The following is an 18,711-nucleotide window of genomic DNA, read 5'->3' on the forward strand; positions in this document are numbered from 1 at the left end:
ATGGGGAGCCCACTAGGATCTGCAGACGTCCTGTCGATCTGCCACCCGACTGTGTACCTTACGTGGTGGTTTTAACTAATGTCCCTATTCTTGCCCAGTCCCCAAATGAATATGAGACACCTGATTCTTTGAAAAACAAAACCATTTCCTGGCTAAACCGTCATTGTGGATATCCAGTCGGCTATGCCGACCAAATAATCTCTTTCAGGAGAGTAAATTGGATAGGTAACACCAAAAAAATAGGCGGAGGGGACTGCGTGATTATAAACTTCAAGCACCCTCAACACGTGGCAACAGTCCTGCTTAGAGCAGCTTCAATCACGCAGTCTGAGACTGAAGTAATTGCTAGGCCGTTGGGGTATTTTTATAATCACCTTGGCAGGCAAACCCCATCTAACTGTAAGGAAAAGGTTCTGAGCAAACCCACCTACCCTCATTTGGTAAATGGGCCTTTGTTGCCTAACTTATTTTTTGGTCCACAACAAGGCCCATTTACTCCGTCGTTACACATGGGGAACCCTATGTTTGGGGGGAATGTCCCTTTAATGCATACCCCTAACCTTTTTGTTCCATTTGGTAACTCCCCACTGTTTGATAATGGAATGGTGTACCAGGTCCCTACCCAAAATAGGTTTCAGTCCTTGAGTCACCTAGATCAGAATGATTGACATGAGATTGATCCCCCTAGTGACTTAGAGTCTAGGAATTCTAATGTAGCGGCCGTATCGTTAAGTAATGAAATAAGCAATGTAAGTTTGAACTGTACGTTAAATGGGGGAGACACCTTAAACTCTATATCTAACATAGAGCTTTTTAATATTGATAATAACATGTCCATTCCTAGTGTGGATTTGTCAAATGCTAGCAATGAAGGAGAGAATTCAACTTGTTACATTGCTAGTTGGAATATCGCGGGTATTGGGGCCAAGGAGGACGCCCTAGGCTGGATAGATTTTGTGCATCTGTTTGATATTCTATGTTTCCAGGAAACATGGAGTAAAAAATTTAATGGCATTGATGGGTATGTGTCCTACGAGCTCCCAGCTCTGCCCTCACCCCATGGCAGAGCTAAAGGGGGTCTGTTGGTATTAATTTCTGTTAAACTACCTATCCTTGTTAAAAGATTTGTTAACGTGGGTGCGCATTCACAAATCCTGTGGCTCACTCAAGAACCAGGCAAAAATATTCTATTGATAAATTTCTACAATAATGTATTTGACAACACTAGACATTTGGTGATTAATGAACTAGACACGGCGGTGAATAATTTCGTGAGGAATTTTAAAAATGTATTTGAATTTATTTTTGTGGGGGATTTTAATGTATCTGTATGCCCATTATCCACCCAGACAGTTTGTGGTGTGTATAATCGACAGGGGGAAGCTGAAACCCATTTTCCACACCACACCTATGGGGAAAGCTTGAATAATTTTATGATTCACTATGATTTGGAAATTTTAGATAATGTTAAAAATGATTTGGGTGGTAATATTCCAACTTTTAAAGGAAGGGGCGCTAATACCGTTATTGATTTTATATGTATGTCAGCAACTATTGCCCGGTTATGTCCGATGCCTATTGTGATTGATAATATGCTGAGTGACCATAACTGTCTGACCACTGAACTAACCTTTTGGGTTAAAAACCATGTCTGTGGAAGTGGTATTATTAACAACATTGAACCCCATAGACAAAATGGTTATAGATTGAGGTGGAAAGGAGATAAAGCCGCCATAACTTCAGATCTAATTATATCTAGTTGTGTGACAGATATTGTGGCAATCCTAGAAGATGTAGACACCTCGTCCGACAGCATTGATCACTTCAATAATATTAATTCCATTATTAACAAAAAATTCACCAAAAAGGCAGGGTCCAATGCAAGATGTCCAAGAGGCTGGTTTGATCATGCATGCTCCAATGCACGTAAAGAACTCAAAGAGGCCCTTGCAGCTAAACCGAGGGATAAAGCTTTGGTGGCCCAACTAAGACAGGGTTTTAATTTCACCCTGAAACGTAGGAAAGCTGAATTGCAGCAAGAGGCTTGGGATAACCTCACCCTAGCGGCAGACACGAACAATTGTACCCTGTTTTGGTCCACGGTAAACAGCCCATTTCTAAAAGATGATAGGGTTCCTGAACTCACTTCCAACGTGAGTATGGACTCATGGATCCAACATTTTTCTAAAATTTTTGATTCGTGTAATTTAAAAGATACTAATGTGGATAGGTGGCCCATCCTTGCCTTAGATATAACTATTAGCGAAACCATGGCCAGTATTAGAGCTAGCAAAGGAGGCAAGGCCCAGGGGCCAGATGGCGTTCCCATAGACGTGTACAAGACCGCCCCAGATATTTGGGGGCCAATGCTCACCAAAATCTTTAATATAGCTGTTAGCGGTAATATACCGTCTACATGGGAAGAGTCAATAATCATCCCTATTTTAAAAAAAGGAGACCGTGGGGATGCTAAAAACTATAGACCTATATCCCTGTTGGATTCATCCGTTAAAATCATGAGTAGGGTTCTCCTTGTAAGATTAGAAGAGTGGGCTGAATCAAATGAGATTTTAAGTAATTGTCAGTTCGGTTTTAGAAAAGGCCGTGGAACCATTGAACAGTGTTTGAATTTAGAGCTACTGGTGGGTAAATACACTAAGGCAAAAAACGGTTCGCTCTATCTCTGTTTCGCCGACCTTAGTAGTGCTTTTGATCTGGTAGATCATGCAATACTATGGGCCAAACTACTGGAGATGGGAGCTCCAGAGGGTATCATTTACTTCTTAGCCCGTCTGTATGAAAAACTTCGCACCAGTGTTCGCTATGGGCCGAATGGAGAGTGTACCACCAAGTTCGGGATAGGTAGGGGTATCAGGCAGGGGTGCGTTCTTGCGCCCCTGCTTTTTACCCTTTTTATCAATGAGGTTGAATCCGCCCTACTGGCAGTCGCTGCAGACGCCCCTAGAGTTAACAATTTTAACATACCAGTTTTACTCTATGCGGACGACGCAGTGTTACTGTCAAGGACACCATTGGGCCTCCAACGCCTAATGGACTGCTTTGTATCCTTCATTAAGAATAGGAAACTGGTGATCAATAAGGCTAAGACTTATGTAATGGAATGCAGCTCTGGAAAAGTTAAAAGAAACGGGAAAACCCACTACTTTATCGATGGTGAACCAGTGAAAAAAGTCGAAAATTTTTGCTACTTGGGAATTACCTTTTCGTATAATGGGACCTGGGCCACTGAACGTAAGGTGGCCAGAACTAAGATGACTAGGAGTGCCAATGGGGTCTTTCTGTTTGCCAAGAAACTGGGGAACAGGCGCATTAAAGATATGTTAAACATCTATAAATCTAAATGCCGCTCGGCTGCCCTGTATGGGGCAGGAGTCTGGGGGGTGACATCTGCTAAGAGCTTGCAGGTAGAGGAGAACCTCTTCCTGAAAAAGCTCCTATGCCTACCCAGGTCTGTCTCCAATTCCATGGTTTACAATGAAACTGGGACCCAAGCCATAAACGATTTGATCATGTTAAAGCCCATTCTATTGTGGCGCTCGATCTGGCTCAGTGAAGGTACCACTTTGAACAGAGCAATTATTAAGGACTGCCTTTTATTGGACCAACACTTGAAGATCCCCTGGATCGGATACATTATTGACCGTGTGCAAAACCTATATGGTATTAATGTTTTAATGGACCCCTACAGGCTTTCGGAAATCTCCAAATCTGACGTGAAAACGATATTTTTAAATAATTGTAATGAAAGGCATCAGTTGGAGGACTCTAAACTATCAACTTGTGTACTATTCAATAGCTTGAATGAATTTTCCGGTTTTAGACCGTATTTATCAGAGGTGACTAGATCCTCTCACCAGTTTGTATTGACCAGAATGAGGATGGGTATAGCACACCATCTGGTCGCGTGGCCTAACATCAAATTGCGCCCTGTTGGCCCCTGCAAATGTGACAACAAGTCTAAACAATGCACCAAGCACTTTTTATTAATCTGTGATTTGTACACTGAGCTAAGGAAATTCTATCTGAAGCCATTATTCATTAGATTTGGAGTGAGAGACACAACAGAGGCTATGAAATTGATTTTTAATCTGAATCATGCGGACATTTGTTTTTTCACTGCATCCTTTTTATATAAAGCGATTAGCGCCAGAAAAAGTATGTGTTTTTTAAACTAAAATTTCTGCACATTTTTAAATATTTATTCCATCCCCCTCTGGATATTTTGATATATGTTATATGTGTATCTTGTTAGTTAATTTGTATGTATCTGTATGCTTACCTCTAAGAAATGTATGAATCGTCTGTATTTGTGCTTTTATGGACATGTTTTAATTGTTCCGAATAAAGCTTTATGAAATGAAATGAACAAAAATAAATATGTCATTGTGTAACGTAACTGGTGCTCATGTAAAGAGTTCTGATACCTTTGGGTCGTGTTTGCGCTATATAAAACTCTGGGGGGAAAAAAGTATTTTGCTTTACTTTTAATAAGTCAGGGTTACTAAGTTGAGAGAAAAAACGCTTCCACCTATTAAATATTATGTAAGCAAAGTACAATAGCATTTTGCACCTTGTTTTCTACATTTTTTTTAAACCACGACCATAAACGGTGTACATTTCTATTTTACCCGAAAACTATATTTAGTAAGGCATGGGTGCTTGGATGGCACATCAGTACTTCTCCCGCCCATTATTGAAACATTCGATAATTCATACATCTTAGTTTTAACCTATAAGGCGGCCGTCCAGCAGAATGCATGGAGAACCATTATCTTAAAATTATATCAAAAAGACCTGGTGTAATAAAAAGCAATATCAATGCAATGGGATTTGCTCTTCCTCACGGAAACTTGGTTAGACCAGGACTCCATGCCGGAGATCATCGAAGCCATCCCAGAGGGCTACTGCCTGCAGAGATTAGACAGAGCACTAGGCAGAGGGGGGGGGGGGCATAGCTATAGTTGCTAAACAGGATTACCAATGTCAGCTAGAACGCATTACAATTGAGGATAGTGAAGCCGGTGCCTTCTCTATCTCGATAAGTGGCAATTTCACCTTGAAGGGCCTTCTGATCTATCGCCCGCCTGGCTCGACTACCGCTTTTATCGAGAAGCTAGTAGAAGGCGTCACAGAGGCCGCATTAAGTGCTGACAAATATCTAGTTCTGGGTGACCTAAACTTACACCTAGATACCCCTACGGACAAGGCGGCGAATGATTTCTGTCAAGCAATGGCAGGATTGCAGTTTGAGCAGAAAGTACAGCACCCCACCCACAAGATGGGCCACCTTCTTGACCCGGTTTTCGCAAACTGGGACCAAGTGGAGGCTCAAAATCCGGTCCCCATCCCATGGTCCGATCACCATCTCATCCCATTCACCATTGAGCTGCTGGGAGCACGTCCGACCGAACCTCCTGCTGATAAACACCCTAGGCGGAGATGGGCGGCGTTCTCTCAAGCTAAATTCAACCAGGCGCTAACTGCGAAGGGCCATCCTGGGGGTGAGGGGGTAGAAGAAATCAATTCCAACCTAGCCCAACGTATCACGGAAGCTCTGGACCTCCACTCGGTGTGGCAAAAGTGGGGGGCCGAGCTCAGAGATCGGCTCCATGGTACAACGAGGACATGCGGGTGGCCAAAGCAGCGTGTAAACGTGCCGAAAGGCAATGGAGGATTGCCTACTCAACCCACGCTAAAGCAGAGTACATAGACTGTAGGCGCAACTACCACAAATTGATAAGAAAGGGCAAATCACTGTATTTCTGCAACAAGATTGAAGAAGCTGAACAGTCCACTAAGGAACTCTTCTCAATCTATAAATCTATTGCGGTAGGGAAGCCTGCTGTGGTGCCCAAGAAACTTTGCACCACGGAGGGTTTATTTATTTATTTATTTATTTTTGAGATTTTTATTGCTCAAACAAATACCCTGGGGTGTCTCGGCGCATGTGTGAGCTAGCAGGACCATAATATTAGAGTTCACTGGTCAAACAGCCATGTCTTTACGAGCCTCCGGAAGCTCATCAGGTTAGGGGCATTTTTGATATTTAATGGAAGAAGGTTCCAGAGTTTTGGTGTGGCCACTAAAAAGCGACGGTCTCCCCAAGTTGCCGTTCTAGTGCGAGGTACAGGAAGAAGGCAAGTGTTGGCAGATCTCAACAGTCTTTTGGGGGTGTACAGCTGGAGTGCCTCAGTCAGGAATTTGGGTCCTGTGCCATGCACTGCCTTGTAGGCAATGCAGAGGGCCTTGAACTTAATACGGCTCTCTACTCTGAGCCAATGAAGCTGGCGGATGGCAAGGGTAGTAGGCTGGCGGCGAGGGATGTTTAAAAGAGTCCTGGCAGCCGCATTCTGTACCGACTGTAACTTCGACAGCACAGATTTCTGGGTGTTGAGGAAGAGGGCATTTCCATAATCCATTTTGGAGAATACCAGAGTGGTAACTAAAGTCTTCCCAGCAGAGGAGGGGAGATAAGGCAGCAATTTCTTTATTTTCTTTAGCGTGAAGAAGGCAGAGGAGACAACGGTTGTGACCGTATTGCGGAGTGTTTCGCAAATAAGGTTACTAACATCTATAACTCCTTCCCTCAGAAGGCCGACAATAGTCCTATGCACCCGGAGGCCACTAAAACCAAAGGGGAACAGCGATTAACCACCTTCGTCACCCCTCCAACTGAGGAACTTCTCCGCATCTGCGGGTCGATAAAATCTGGCTCCCCAAGAGACCCGACTACACCTAGTCGGTTGAAGGGTAGCCTGCAAGTACTTGAACCCTATGTCCGCCACCTTTTAGATACCTCCTTCAAGTCCCAGACTGTCCCCAATGCTTGGAAGCAAGCAGTTGTACTCCCTCTGCAGAAGAAAGCTAATGTCAGTTTCGAAAAACTTGACAATCTTCGCCCAATCTCTCTCCTGCCCTATATGGCTAAAGTAGCGGAAAAAATAGCCAATTTACAACTAATGCAGTTTGTGGAGGAGGCTTCGCTACTCCATGACTCGCAATTTGACTTCCGCCCCCGTCACTCGACGGAATCTGCGCTTCTCATGGCGCTCGAAGCGTCACGACAGGGCGTGGATGAGGGCCAAACTATGGCTTTGATCTTACTTGATCTAAGCGCGGCATTCGACACTGTAGCACATTCCATCTTGCTACAGTGTCTGAATGAAGGAGGGGTCACAGGAGAAGCGCTTGGCTGGATCGGGTCCTTCCTGTCTGACAGGTGCTTTCAGGTCCGATTGGGTGACTGCTACTCGAAGGAGATTGAGTTGGGCCAGGGTGTGCCTCAGGGCTCGTCCCTGAGCCCAACCCTATTTAATATCTATGTCTCCCCCTAGCAGCCATTGTGGAGGGACACGGTCTACGGTTGGTGTCCTACGCCGATGACACGCAGCTGGTCATCTCCCTATCGCGTGCACCCGGCCTTGCAGCAGACATCTTCAGGAATTGCATGCAAGACCTGGCAACCTGGATGTCCGCAAACTGTTTAAAGTTGAACGGTAGCAAGACTGAGGTGCTCGTGGTGGGGGGATGGCCATCTGCTTGGTCGTCGGCGTGGTGGCCGCCCTGCCTGGGTGAGGTGCCCGTTCCCTGCCGGGAGGCCAGGAACCTCGGTGTGTGGCTGGATATGGATCTTGCCTTTGGTCCCCAGGTCAGCCGGGTGACGGGGGTGTGTTTCGGTGTTCTGAGAGCCTTAAGGAAAGTTTTAGACCTTCTCCCTATTTCTGCTCGAAGGACGCTGGTGCACGCCCTGGTCACCTCGCGACTTGACTATGGGAACCTGCTATATCTGGGGGCCACGGGCAGGGTCATGGGCCGCCTGCAAGTGCTACAAAATGCCGCGGCGCGGCTTGTACTCAGGCTCCCCAGGAGGTCACCCTCCAAACCAGCTCTACAAGCCCTCCACTGGCTCCCTGTGGAGAAGTGGGTGGAGTTCAAAGCCCTCTCCACATGCCACCGCATTCTGAGCGGTAAAGCCCCTGCTCCGCTCCAGAGTCTGGTGACCTGCTATGAGCCCAAACACAATCTACGGTCCTCGCAGACTGGACTGCTAAAGGTTCCCAGAGTAAGGAAGGCGCGTATGGGAGGTAGATCTTTTAGACACCTCGCTCCCAGATGCTGGAATGCCCTACCTTTAGAACTGCGACTAGAACCATCTGAAGTCCTGTTCAGGAAGAAGCTTAAAACCCACCTTTTTAGCAGGTAGCCTTCTGTGGGAGGGGGGGCAGCCACTCCACTTATCACAGCGCGTGGACACGCCAGTGGCGTAACCAGGCGCTTTACAAATGCCCAAAATCAAATCAATGCGCATCCTTAAGGATCGCCCAGTACTGCCCCAGGTTAGGAAAGAGCTGCAGACACCGCTCTTTAAAGGATATTCCTTCACGATGCATTAACAGTCCCTTCTGCTCCCAGCCACCTTTCCTATCAGTTGTTGACTTTCACTTTGTGTAGATCTCAACTGCCTTTTTGCTAGGTTCGCGCTATTGAAATGTTTAAACCACTTCCAGGGTTAATCACTACTTGGAGTCTCAGTAGTTATGGAGTGGGAAAATACCGGAATTGTAATTTTTGGGGGAATAGCATGTGGAAATCAATATTCCACCAAAGGACTTCTGCTTGCAGAAGATGTGATTTCTGGGTGGAATACCACAGAGCAACGGGGATCCCACAAAACTCCCTATTCATAAGTCTGGTAAATCTTGTTTCTGGGCTCTTCATAGTTAACGGGCCACATGTAATGAGGACCTTGGACCTTTATCTGCTGTAAAATTATGCGGGGTAATTAACAGAGTTATTTGCATGAACTTTAATTACTTGCTATTAAAAAGTCAACAGGGTATGCCTGCGTGCATTACTTGTAACATTGAGTAGTTGGCCAATGTATGCGTGATTGGTGGACATTTGAGTGTGTAGACAGCAAATGTATTACACACATGCAGCTTTTGAATGAGTAAAAAAAAAATAAGAGTACCTAGGGGAGCGTTAGGTAAGGGACCATGTAAAAACAATTTAAGTCACATTACTGCCTGCAGAACAGTTATTTTCTTGCTGTTTATAAATAGTTTGGCATATGCTTCTCCACATGTATCTCTACAGTTAATCTACAGCAGATTTGATCCAGAAAAGCGGTGCACAATGTTTTGGGAAAGGGCACAAATCTAGGTACTCTTCAAAGGATGGGTGTAGGAAGGAGTATCCTGTTCAATAACAATATTTTCAATTGAGCTAAACAAAATATCGTTACAGAAGGCATCAATTTGAGTTCCTAACGAGTTGTACACCACACACGAGTTAAATTACTGTACAAATTGTACAGCTTCAACTTAAAGCCCCTTGTTATCAGCAGGCTGGTGATAGCAGCTAGTTAAACTGCTAGGAGAACTACCATTGCCACACTGGTTTGACCCCAAGTGCTTTTAACAGCGAATCAGAATCTGACTACAGCAGAGGTGGATGACTTGAGGTTCCACTCTTTTTCATACTGTTTTCAAGGCAGATTCCTCCAGGTAGTGCCTGTAGGAATTTATTTGGGTGGCAAAAATCTTGGGTGTGAGCATAATTTGTTTCCAACTCAAAATTGTGCGCAAACATGATTTGTGCCCCATTTTATAGTAAGCACAGGACTTAGAATTAGCACAATAATGTTCTCCATTTGTGAAATGAATCGCAAATGAAATGGCTCACAAAGTTATTTTCAGTCCACAAGATATACAAATACCAGCATTTCCTGCTCCAGAGCAACCAATTCAAGAATTTTCTGGACTATCACCCTTACGAATGGATTACAGTATTTCCAGGAATAGATGTTATAAATATACAGTCAAAGCAAAGATGAAGGCCAGAGAGGTTTGATGTTTTAGCATACAGCCTAATTAGTATTTTATTACCTTGGGCAATTAATAACTGAGATAGATTGATATAAAATCTTAGGGATTGACTAACCATCAATCTGGGAAATGTTATGTTATGTTATGTTATTTTTATTTGTACAGCGCACAGCTGCCCCAGCGAAGGGGCGTCCTGGCGCTCTGAGAAGGTAAACACAACACAACATCACTAAAAGAGAAGAAGCGATCAGGAATTAAACAAACAGAAAAGTTTTAATGGCCCGCCTGAACTGAAGTAGTTTATCAATTGCCCGAATCTCAGCAGGAAGGAAGTTCCACCACTTCGCGGCTAACACTCAAAAGGAGCGGCCGCCAGTCTTACTCAGCCTGAAGCGCGGAACCACCGTCAAGTTCTGGCCCAAAGATCTCAAGGATCGCAAAGGGACATAGGGAGTTAGAAGGTTCGCCAGAATTTGTGGGGACATACCCTTGAGGATTTTAAATGCAAGGCAGAGCACCTTGAATTTAATCCTCTGGCTTACGGGAAGCCAGTGAAGCGAATGCAGCGTTTTAGAAACCGGACATCGCCTGGGCAAACGTACCACTACTCTAGCTGCAGCATTTTGCACTCGCTGCAGTCGAGTGAGTTCAGCCTGATTAATCCCCGCCAAAAGCGAGCTGGCATAGTCCAACCGGGACAGCACTGATGCCTGAACCACCAGCTGTCTGGTGGGGGCATCAAAAAATTTAAGTATAAACCTAAGTCCTCTAATTATGCCATAGCAAGAAGCTGCCACCCTCTTGGTATGGCAGGTAAAACTGAGTGCCGGGTCAAGCCAGGCCCCAAGGTTTTTTTATCTCCGATACTGGAGAAGGGGTCATGCCTGTGAGAAATTAGTTGGTTTAATGATATTGGTTATATTTCTTTCTGCATTTAAATATTTTCACATGTTTACTCTTCAAATGTTTTATCCCTTTTCATCTCCACTGTCCCACTTCTTTGCTTGTTTAGGAAAGTGCACTTTTTTTTACATGGTCCCCCAGATTCTTGCCTGATATTTGTTTGACAGAAGTGCAATGGGTTCTTGCTATCCAGGTCACCAGTGCCAGATCTCTTTCCCTATAATTGTACAATTGTTTTGCAATATCTTTAGCTCTGTTACCCCTGCTGCCTGGGCAAGGAGACTAAAAAAGGTCTGGAATGGCTGCAACGTGTATTTTGCCACCCTAAGGGACCCTCACCACTCTAATGCAAACTGCCACTGCAGGCTGCGTGACATAGTGCAGAGTGCATAGAAAAGTGAAGGCATGACATGGCTTACCTCCTGTGTGTCATGCCTGCAGACACTGCATGTAATATAAGTAAGTCACCCCTACAGTAAGCCTTACAGCCCTAAGGCAGAGTGCATTACATTACATGCAAGGACATATCTACATGAGCAGATATACCCCTGAGATGTCCATGTTGATTCTTGGACATTGCTAGTGAACAGGGAAACCATCTTGAGTATATGTAATGGGCACTGGTGAGTACAAGTTCCCCAGCTACATGATGGCTTTACTGAAACTAAAGCTGCTTGGTATCAAACATCTTGTATTAATAACCCCACATTGAGTCCAGTGATTGACTTACTAAAACATGCACCCATGGGGGACCTTGGATGTGCCCCCTGAAAAGCTACCAACCTCTTGGGTACTGACCTACTGGTGTAGACCAGCGTGCCACCACAGACAGTTTTCTGACCCCTACAGGTGAGATCCCACATTCTGAGGGCAGAAACAGTGCCTGCTCTGCCCAGAGGTGTCATCACTTCCTCTAAGCAGGAAGACTAAGCAATCAGCATATCAAGGCAGGAGGCTTCAAAGGCCTCTGCTGCCTTTGATTTGCGACATAGGCTTCCTGCAGACAGGAGAAATGCTACCTCCAGCCCCGGATCCATTTGGCACCAGGACAGGCAGGAAAGTTAGCTAATCAGGAGGCATGTCTACTATCAGGCTAGATCCACCTCTAAGGTGGGCAACCTGATGTAAAAACGAAAACTAGAATTCCACTATCTTGGTTTTGGTGGAATTAGGTGCACTGGGTCAGGGTTATGCCCACCTCCCACAGGAAGTGGTCAAATACAGCGTGTGTGTACTCAACCTAAAGGTAAGCAGCACATTGGCTACTACAAGTCACTCCCCTTAACGCATCTACATTGAGTATTTAGGAGGCACCCCTGGTGCCAGGAACTTGGATCCAATGGATCCAGAAGATTAGGACGAAGAATAGCCGCGAGAAAACAAGAACTGAAGACTGCTGTGGACTTTCGGTGCCAAACTCTGCCTGCCTGCACCAGTCTTGGCAATCGTGTCCAAGTGACCTGCCCTGTAGGTGAGCATCTGCCAAGAAGCCCAGTAGATTACCAGCTGTCTGACTTGGCCCTTTTTGCAGGGTCATCCCTGAACTTTTTGCATCCATCCTGTTATTTTTCTGATCTGTTGTTGGCTGTTTTATGAATCTGGGCACCTTACCACTGCTGGTCAGTGCTAAAGTGCATATGCTCTTTATTGTAAATTGATGTATGGATTAGTGACTCCATGATTGGATTATTTGATTTACTGGTCAGACCCTAGTACAGGGCACCATGGGTGCCCAGGGCTTGTAAATCAAATGCTGCTAGTGGGCTTGCAGCACTGGTTGTGCCACCCACAGAAGCAGCTTGTAAAGTGTGTCTCAGGACTTCAATTGCAGAGCCTGTGTGCAGTCTGTGACTGCCATTCTGACTGGGCAATTGCACCCACTTTCCAGTCCCTAAACCTTCCCTTTTCTGCATATTAGTCACTCCTATGGTAGGCTCAAGGGCAATGTAGGTGAAAGGTAGGACAAGCCCTGAAGTGTGTGGCATGTCCTAATAGTGAATTACAGCCATTTTCGTTTTTCACTATTGCAAGGCTAACTGTTCCCCATTGGCCAGAATGGGCAGTTTGATTAATACATCTTATAATCCTAACTGACTCAGGGAACTAGGTAGAAATTCGAGTTTAGTATGCCTGAACTCAAAATGATAAAATGCATCTTTTAGTGAATTTGGTTTTAACATTCTGTGTTTGAAAATACCACTTTTAGAAAGTAGGTATTTTCTTGTCTAACCATCCAAGCCTGCCTCTGCTAGGTTGTGTATTCCTTGTCTGGAGTTTGAGTGACAGGGGCTGGGGGATTCCAGAAGACAGGGTGAGTCAGAATGGGGCTGAATAGAGAGATCTGCATGCCGATGGGAGGGAGGAGTTGCACCTGGGACCTGAATAGGGCTGTGCCTTCCCTCCACAAAGTGGGCTCCACCTCTTGTGGTGCGTCTGATGTCCCTGCCCTGCACTGTGAAAGGAAAGAAGGAGTCATGTAAACAGGGTGCTCCAGGACTGACCAGAACTGGTTTGGACTAGGCAAAGTCCTCTCTACCTTCAGAGAACAAAGATAAACTGGGTAAAAAAAGGGGGACCCAGACACCAGAATTTTGGATCACTTTTGGGAAACAAGAAGAAACCTTTGCTGAGGAGAGGAACCAGAGAGACTGAGGAGAGACTATCCCTAAGCTGAAGTGCCGCTTGGGGAATTGGCCTGCAGTGATTGCCTGACTGCCAAAGAAAGGAGAGAGGAACTTTGTGTGTACTTCCATCAACTTGTGAAGGATGAAAGAGCTTGCCTCCTGCGGAAGTCTCAGGGACAACAGACATCACCCACGAGCTCGCCAAGGGTAATTTTGGTAATTTGGAAGTGGCTGAAGTTGTGTTGGGCTTTCTGAGGGAATGCGTGTCGCAAGGAGTTGGAAGCGCGACTCACAAAGAAGAAGCATGTCGCAGCCGCTGTAGTCGCATCACTGGAGAAGAGGTTCGACGTCGCATCAGACGCCGCTGCATCAACGGAGAAGCGTGTCGCCACCACTGCAGCTGCCGCATCATCACCGAAGCTCCTCGCATCACCGGAGAAGAAGATCAACGTTGCCGCATCACCGGGAAGCGTGTCACAGGGCCTGTCGCGGCTCAGAAGAATTATTGAGTCGAAGCACGGCCATCGGGCATGCACACATTATGTCACATCAAGAAGAAGATGCCATCTTTGTTTCTTTGCAACGGATCTTCATCGCATCACGGTGCTGCTGGTCACATCACCAGGGAAGCGCAGTAAGAAAACGACGCATCACCTCCCCTCGCAGAGAAGAACGAACGCATACCCTACGCATCAGTAGGGACACGACGCATCACCGTTCTTGCGTGTAAGGAACCGACGCCTCTCCTTCCCTGCAACACTTTTGTTGTATAGCGTTACGCATTCTAAGGTACATTGAACTCAAAGTGTCGCATTTTACATATTGAGAGAACAGCTATTTCTACCATTGTTAAGTACAGTATTGTGGAATTTTTGTCGTTTGTGGTCTTGTGTTAAGTCTATATAAAAATACTTATTTTTATACTACAACTTGTGTGGTGTCCATCTGTAGTGTTGTCACCGGGTTACTGTATGTGCTCACAAATGCTTTACACACTGCCTCTGAGATAAGCCTGTCTGCTTGTGCCAAGTTACCAAGGGGGTGAGGAGGGGTTATTTTAGGAGTGTACCCTTTACCCTGACTAGACGCAAGGGTCCCTATTTGTCAAAGGTTCCTACCTCTGCCAACTAGAGAACCCCAAATCTAACACCAGCCCCTCCCAATTGCCAGCAATTTCCCTTGGAGAAGAGGAGCTATTCCCCTGCAGTCTGCAGACACTGAAGAAGTAGAGTCCAGTACTGCATGTTGCTGCTCCCCGGCCAGTCTGACACAGCCGCCACCCAGGACCTGTGCTCCTGAAAGTCAGATCTTTCCCACCATGGACCAACCGGAGCAGCACTGCACAAATACCCCGGATACCAGACCCATTGCAGCAATCAAGACTTGTTTAAGTCGAGTTAGAACTCTGACAGCACTGAGACCGAGCAGCTGTCGAGGGATGTAAGCACCATAGAGACCAATTTCCAGAGTGGTCCAGCTGCCCTGATTTCTGCACCCTCAACAGGCGAGACCTACAACCACGAGGGCCTTGTACGAACAGAACTCACCTACTCTTCCCCGGAGAGTCCCACCCTGGGTACACAAAAGCCCACTGTGCCCCCTTGCTCCCAGGACCCTTGTAACCCAAGCCCCCCCAGTGGGAGCTCCCGGACTTGTCCACCTCTGCAGCCTGTTTTTAGGTGCCCGCCTTTTTTCCACCAACATAGCTCGAAAAGCTACCAACCCGTTCGCACCTCTGCACCCCAATGTCCCAGGACAGGTAACGAGTGACTGCTAACGGTACTTTGGACCCATGGCCCCCTGCAACCCTGAAGGAGACCCCTAGAAACTGACCCTAAATAACTGTATGCAATATATGCTTTTTGTTCCGTTGGAAAGCATTGGTGTGCAAAGATGCATTTAAGTGAACATTTTACTGTCCTATAAAAATCAATATTTAAGAAAGTACTTACTTGATAGCGAAGTTCTTGGTATGAAAATGTACATAAAAGTATGACTTATTATCTCTTAAGTGGTCTGGGATTTATTTTTGAGTGTGTGTCTCATTTATTGCCTCGGTGAGTACAACAAATGCTTAGCACTATCCGCTGATAAGCCTAAACTGCTCACCAACACTACCACAAGAGAGCATTTAGTGTTCTTATTTTTGTCTCTGTAAACCATTAAGGATTGCCTGGACTCTTCGCACAGTGTACCTCGTTTTGGTCCACTATATAGAGAGCCAGTTTCCTACATCTTGTCGGTTTTTTTGGGGAGTAAACAGCATTACTACCACTCTTGTAAATAAATACACAAAAATGTTCTATGTGCACCACCATGTAAACACAACCTTGTAAGTTTAGAGAATAGCACATATATACCAGCCAACTCGATTTTTTTAGAATATAGCTATACATATTGATTCCCAGTATCTGTTGAGCATGTTTTCATGTCGTCAGCGACTAAAAAGATATATGTTTTTGTATTTAAGTGATCAAGATGATAAGCAGCTCTCTACTGGCTCTAGTATTTCCACTGCGAGGAATCGTCTTGGACGAACTGTGGAGAACAGCCTTCTCTCAACATCTCGAGCTCCACCAGTGTCTTCCAGAAAAACGCCAGCACTGCGCCGGCTGCCATCTCTCACCTCAGACCCACTGAGATCAAAGACCCCCAATGTTTACAGCGATGAAGTGTTAAGGGGCACAAAACTGTGAGCCATGACCATTTATCATCACATTGAAAGTAACGGGCTGTCTTCAAATATAGGTCTATAACAATAATTTAACAGGACTTACTGTATAGAATCATGTTGACTTCTTGTATATAGAATGTACAGATGGCTTTTGCCTTGTTTTGGTTGCTGAATTGTCACAAACTTGCATGAAGGGCCTCCGTCTTTGACTGGTTTTACAATCACAGTACACACATTTTGAAACGTAGCCCACATATCATTGTTCTGAAATAGTTTTAGTAAAATACCCCATGAAGGTTAGTGCAAGGATTGGAAGTCTTTCATTTCAAAATTGATGATTCTAATGGGACCTGCTTTTCTCTATCAGTCCTGGTAATTTAGCAAACAGCAGACACAGGACACCTCGTTCTCCACATGCCTTCTAGTCGAGAATCACCTTACTTTAAATGTCATTGTTCGAAGTGCCTACTTCATTTAAAAAAAACCTCACAAAAAAGCTCTTTTCAAAGACACACTTTCTGAATACGGAAGGCCAGTGAGTTTTAGACTGTTAGGAAGTTCCTTGCTAGGCAGGTCCTGACTCAAATGGACAGGTATCATCTGCTGGATTCCATTATGCTATGTTTCTTTCGACCTGGGCCCATGATGACTCATCAGGGCTGTGTGTCTGGATCAATAAATACCTCTGTTGGTCCATCGTGAGGTTAAGTGCTGCCTTCGACATGATGAATGATCTCATGCTGTTAATGAGTCATGCAGATACAGGCAACACCTTGACCAGGATGAGTCATGCGGATGAAGGCAGCACCTTAACAGGGTCAGATTGACAAAGGCTATGAAAGGATAACATATCTCGGTGAGTTGAGCAATTGCTATTTTAATCCTGGTATGGTTGACTCAGCCTTTCGCTCTTCTGAGGAAGATGAGAGCGAGATTAAATTATTAGCAATTTTGATTGGCAAATAATATTTGTACATACAAGTTGTTGTTTATAAAGTCGTATGGCAAATGTACCATAAGATAGCATATTATTATTCTTTGTATTGCAACTGATAACATTACCAACAACAACATAGATTATGATTGTGGTTAATATTACTATTATCATTAATATTATTACATGGTTTGGATTCTTTCTTACTGATTGTAGGAGACGCAAACTGAATGCTAACTAGGTTTAGTGTATGGCCCTTCAGAGTTTTAAACTCTCCCTAGTACTCTTTACCACATATCTGCATCTTTACTAATCCTCCTCGAAGGATTTTATGATAAACCGAATCCTACTTCGATGATGTCTAGTTATGCCTTCAGGTTAACATCCTTTCTTTTCATACCACACGTTTGGCAGGGTCAAGATAGATTTACCTCAATGCAAAAAACATCTATTCTTTGTTTTTGCTCAATTCAAAATGTGTTGCACACTTTACCTCACTCTTGAAGATCCCCCTGTACCCTGCATACCGATGCAGGTCTCTGTTAGAAATCCATGTGTTTTACTAGCTGAAAATACACTTTTAGAACCCCGAGTCATCTACTCTGACTCTGGTTGAGGACAGTCTTACCATTTATGCACAACGCATTGTAAAAGTTAGCTCAGATGAGAGTTCTTTGTGAGATTCGCTGGTTTGTATCAGTTTCTAGCAATCTCTAACAATCAAATCAAATTCTTAGAATATCAAGCTAAAAGTGCCTAGATCTAAAAGTGCTAATTGGCTTGGTTTTCTCTTTTCATCAAATATGGATGTCAGCTTAGAGCTAATGGTTCCATGAATTGCAATCTCCTCTCTGGTGCCTCAACCAGACACTAGATTGTTTCTAATGTAAGATTTTGCTGAAAAAACATTTGTTTGAGAGCACCCGCATTTTTGCTTAATATACATGTCTGATCACCACAGCATCTAGAGATAGTTTGCTCAGCACAGCTGTCCTATTCATGTAATGCACATGTCATTACATTTCATTACATTTCTTCATTACATTTTATTATTCTGATAATTGTTAGAAGGTAAGCTCCCTGTACATCCATAAATTACTAAACATTAGAAGGTGTCCTTTTTTTGGTGAAAAGATTCTCATGCATTGTTGATTGTGCATTTGAAAGCAACTGCTTTCTGTCTTGAGCAACTAAGTGCACACTGAAATGTTCTATTCCATAGTAGAAAGCTCCAGTGAAACATGGCAAAAGATAGTCATGAACAAGTAAGGTTACACCTGTCCATGTATGCAATGTTTGTATTTGAATAGCTAATATGGACTGTTTGTCCAAGTGAGAGCACAATAAGCACAGGCATGATTAGCAATGCTTTGTATTTGGCCTGTTTTGTCAACTTGTTTTTATTAATTTTAGTTACACTGGTTTGGATCGTTTGTCCTCACCATCCATCCCAACATCCCGCAACAAGTTACCACCAATCAACGCGGAGACGGTGGAACACCATCTCACATTGCCAGGGGCATGGCCTTCTTCAGTAAGAGTTGTATTTTTATTACAATAACACATGCAGAAGAATTGCTGAAAATGTACAATTTTGGTAGAGTGCTGGTGTTTTTTAAAGGTGGTCTCATGGAGTCCATTATTCAACGTCCGATTGTAACACAGATGAAAGCATTTTTTCTGTTTATTAAACAGTTCTGTAATACACAATTGTGAACAATTACAAAT

The 18,711-nt window shown here is 44.4% G+C and overlaps 1 protein-coding gene across 2 annotated transcripts in view; it reads left to right on the forward strand.

Moving 5' to 3' along the window:
• Positions 1-18,711, forward strand: part of FAM149A (family with sequence similarity 149 member A) — a 427,025-nt gene that overhangs the window by 394,036 nt on the left and 14,278 nt on the right. For both annotated transcript variants that reach the window (XM_086962548.1, XM_086962549.1), the window contains exons 10-11: positions 15,846-16,067; positions 18,397-18,517. In XM_086962548.1, coding sequence (XP_086818674.1) covers positions 15,846-16,067; positions 18,397-18,517 — 343 coding nt within the window. The remainder of the gene's footprint in view (positions 1-15,845; positions 16,068-18,396; positions 18,518-18,711) is intronic.

This window comes from Lissotriton vulgaris, chromosome 3_1, assembly GCF_964263255.1.
Source record: "Lissotriton vulgaris chromosome 3_1, aLisVul1.2, whole genome shotgun sequence".
Classification (NCBI taxonomy): Eukaryota; Metazoa; Chordata; class Amphibia; order Caudata; family Salamandridae; genus Lissotriton; species Lissotriton vulgaris.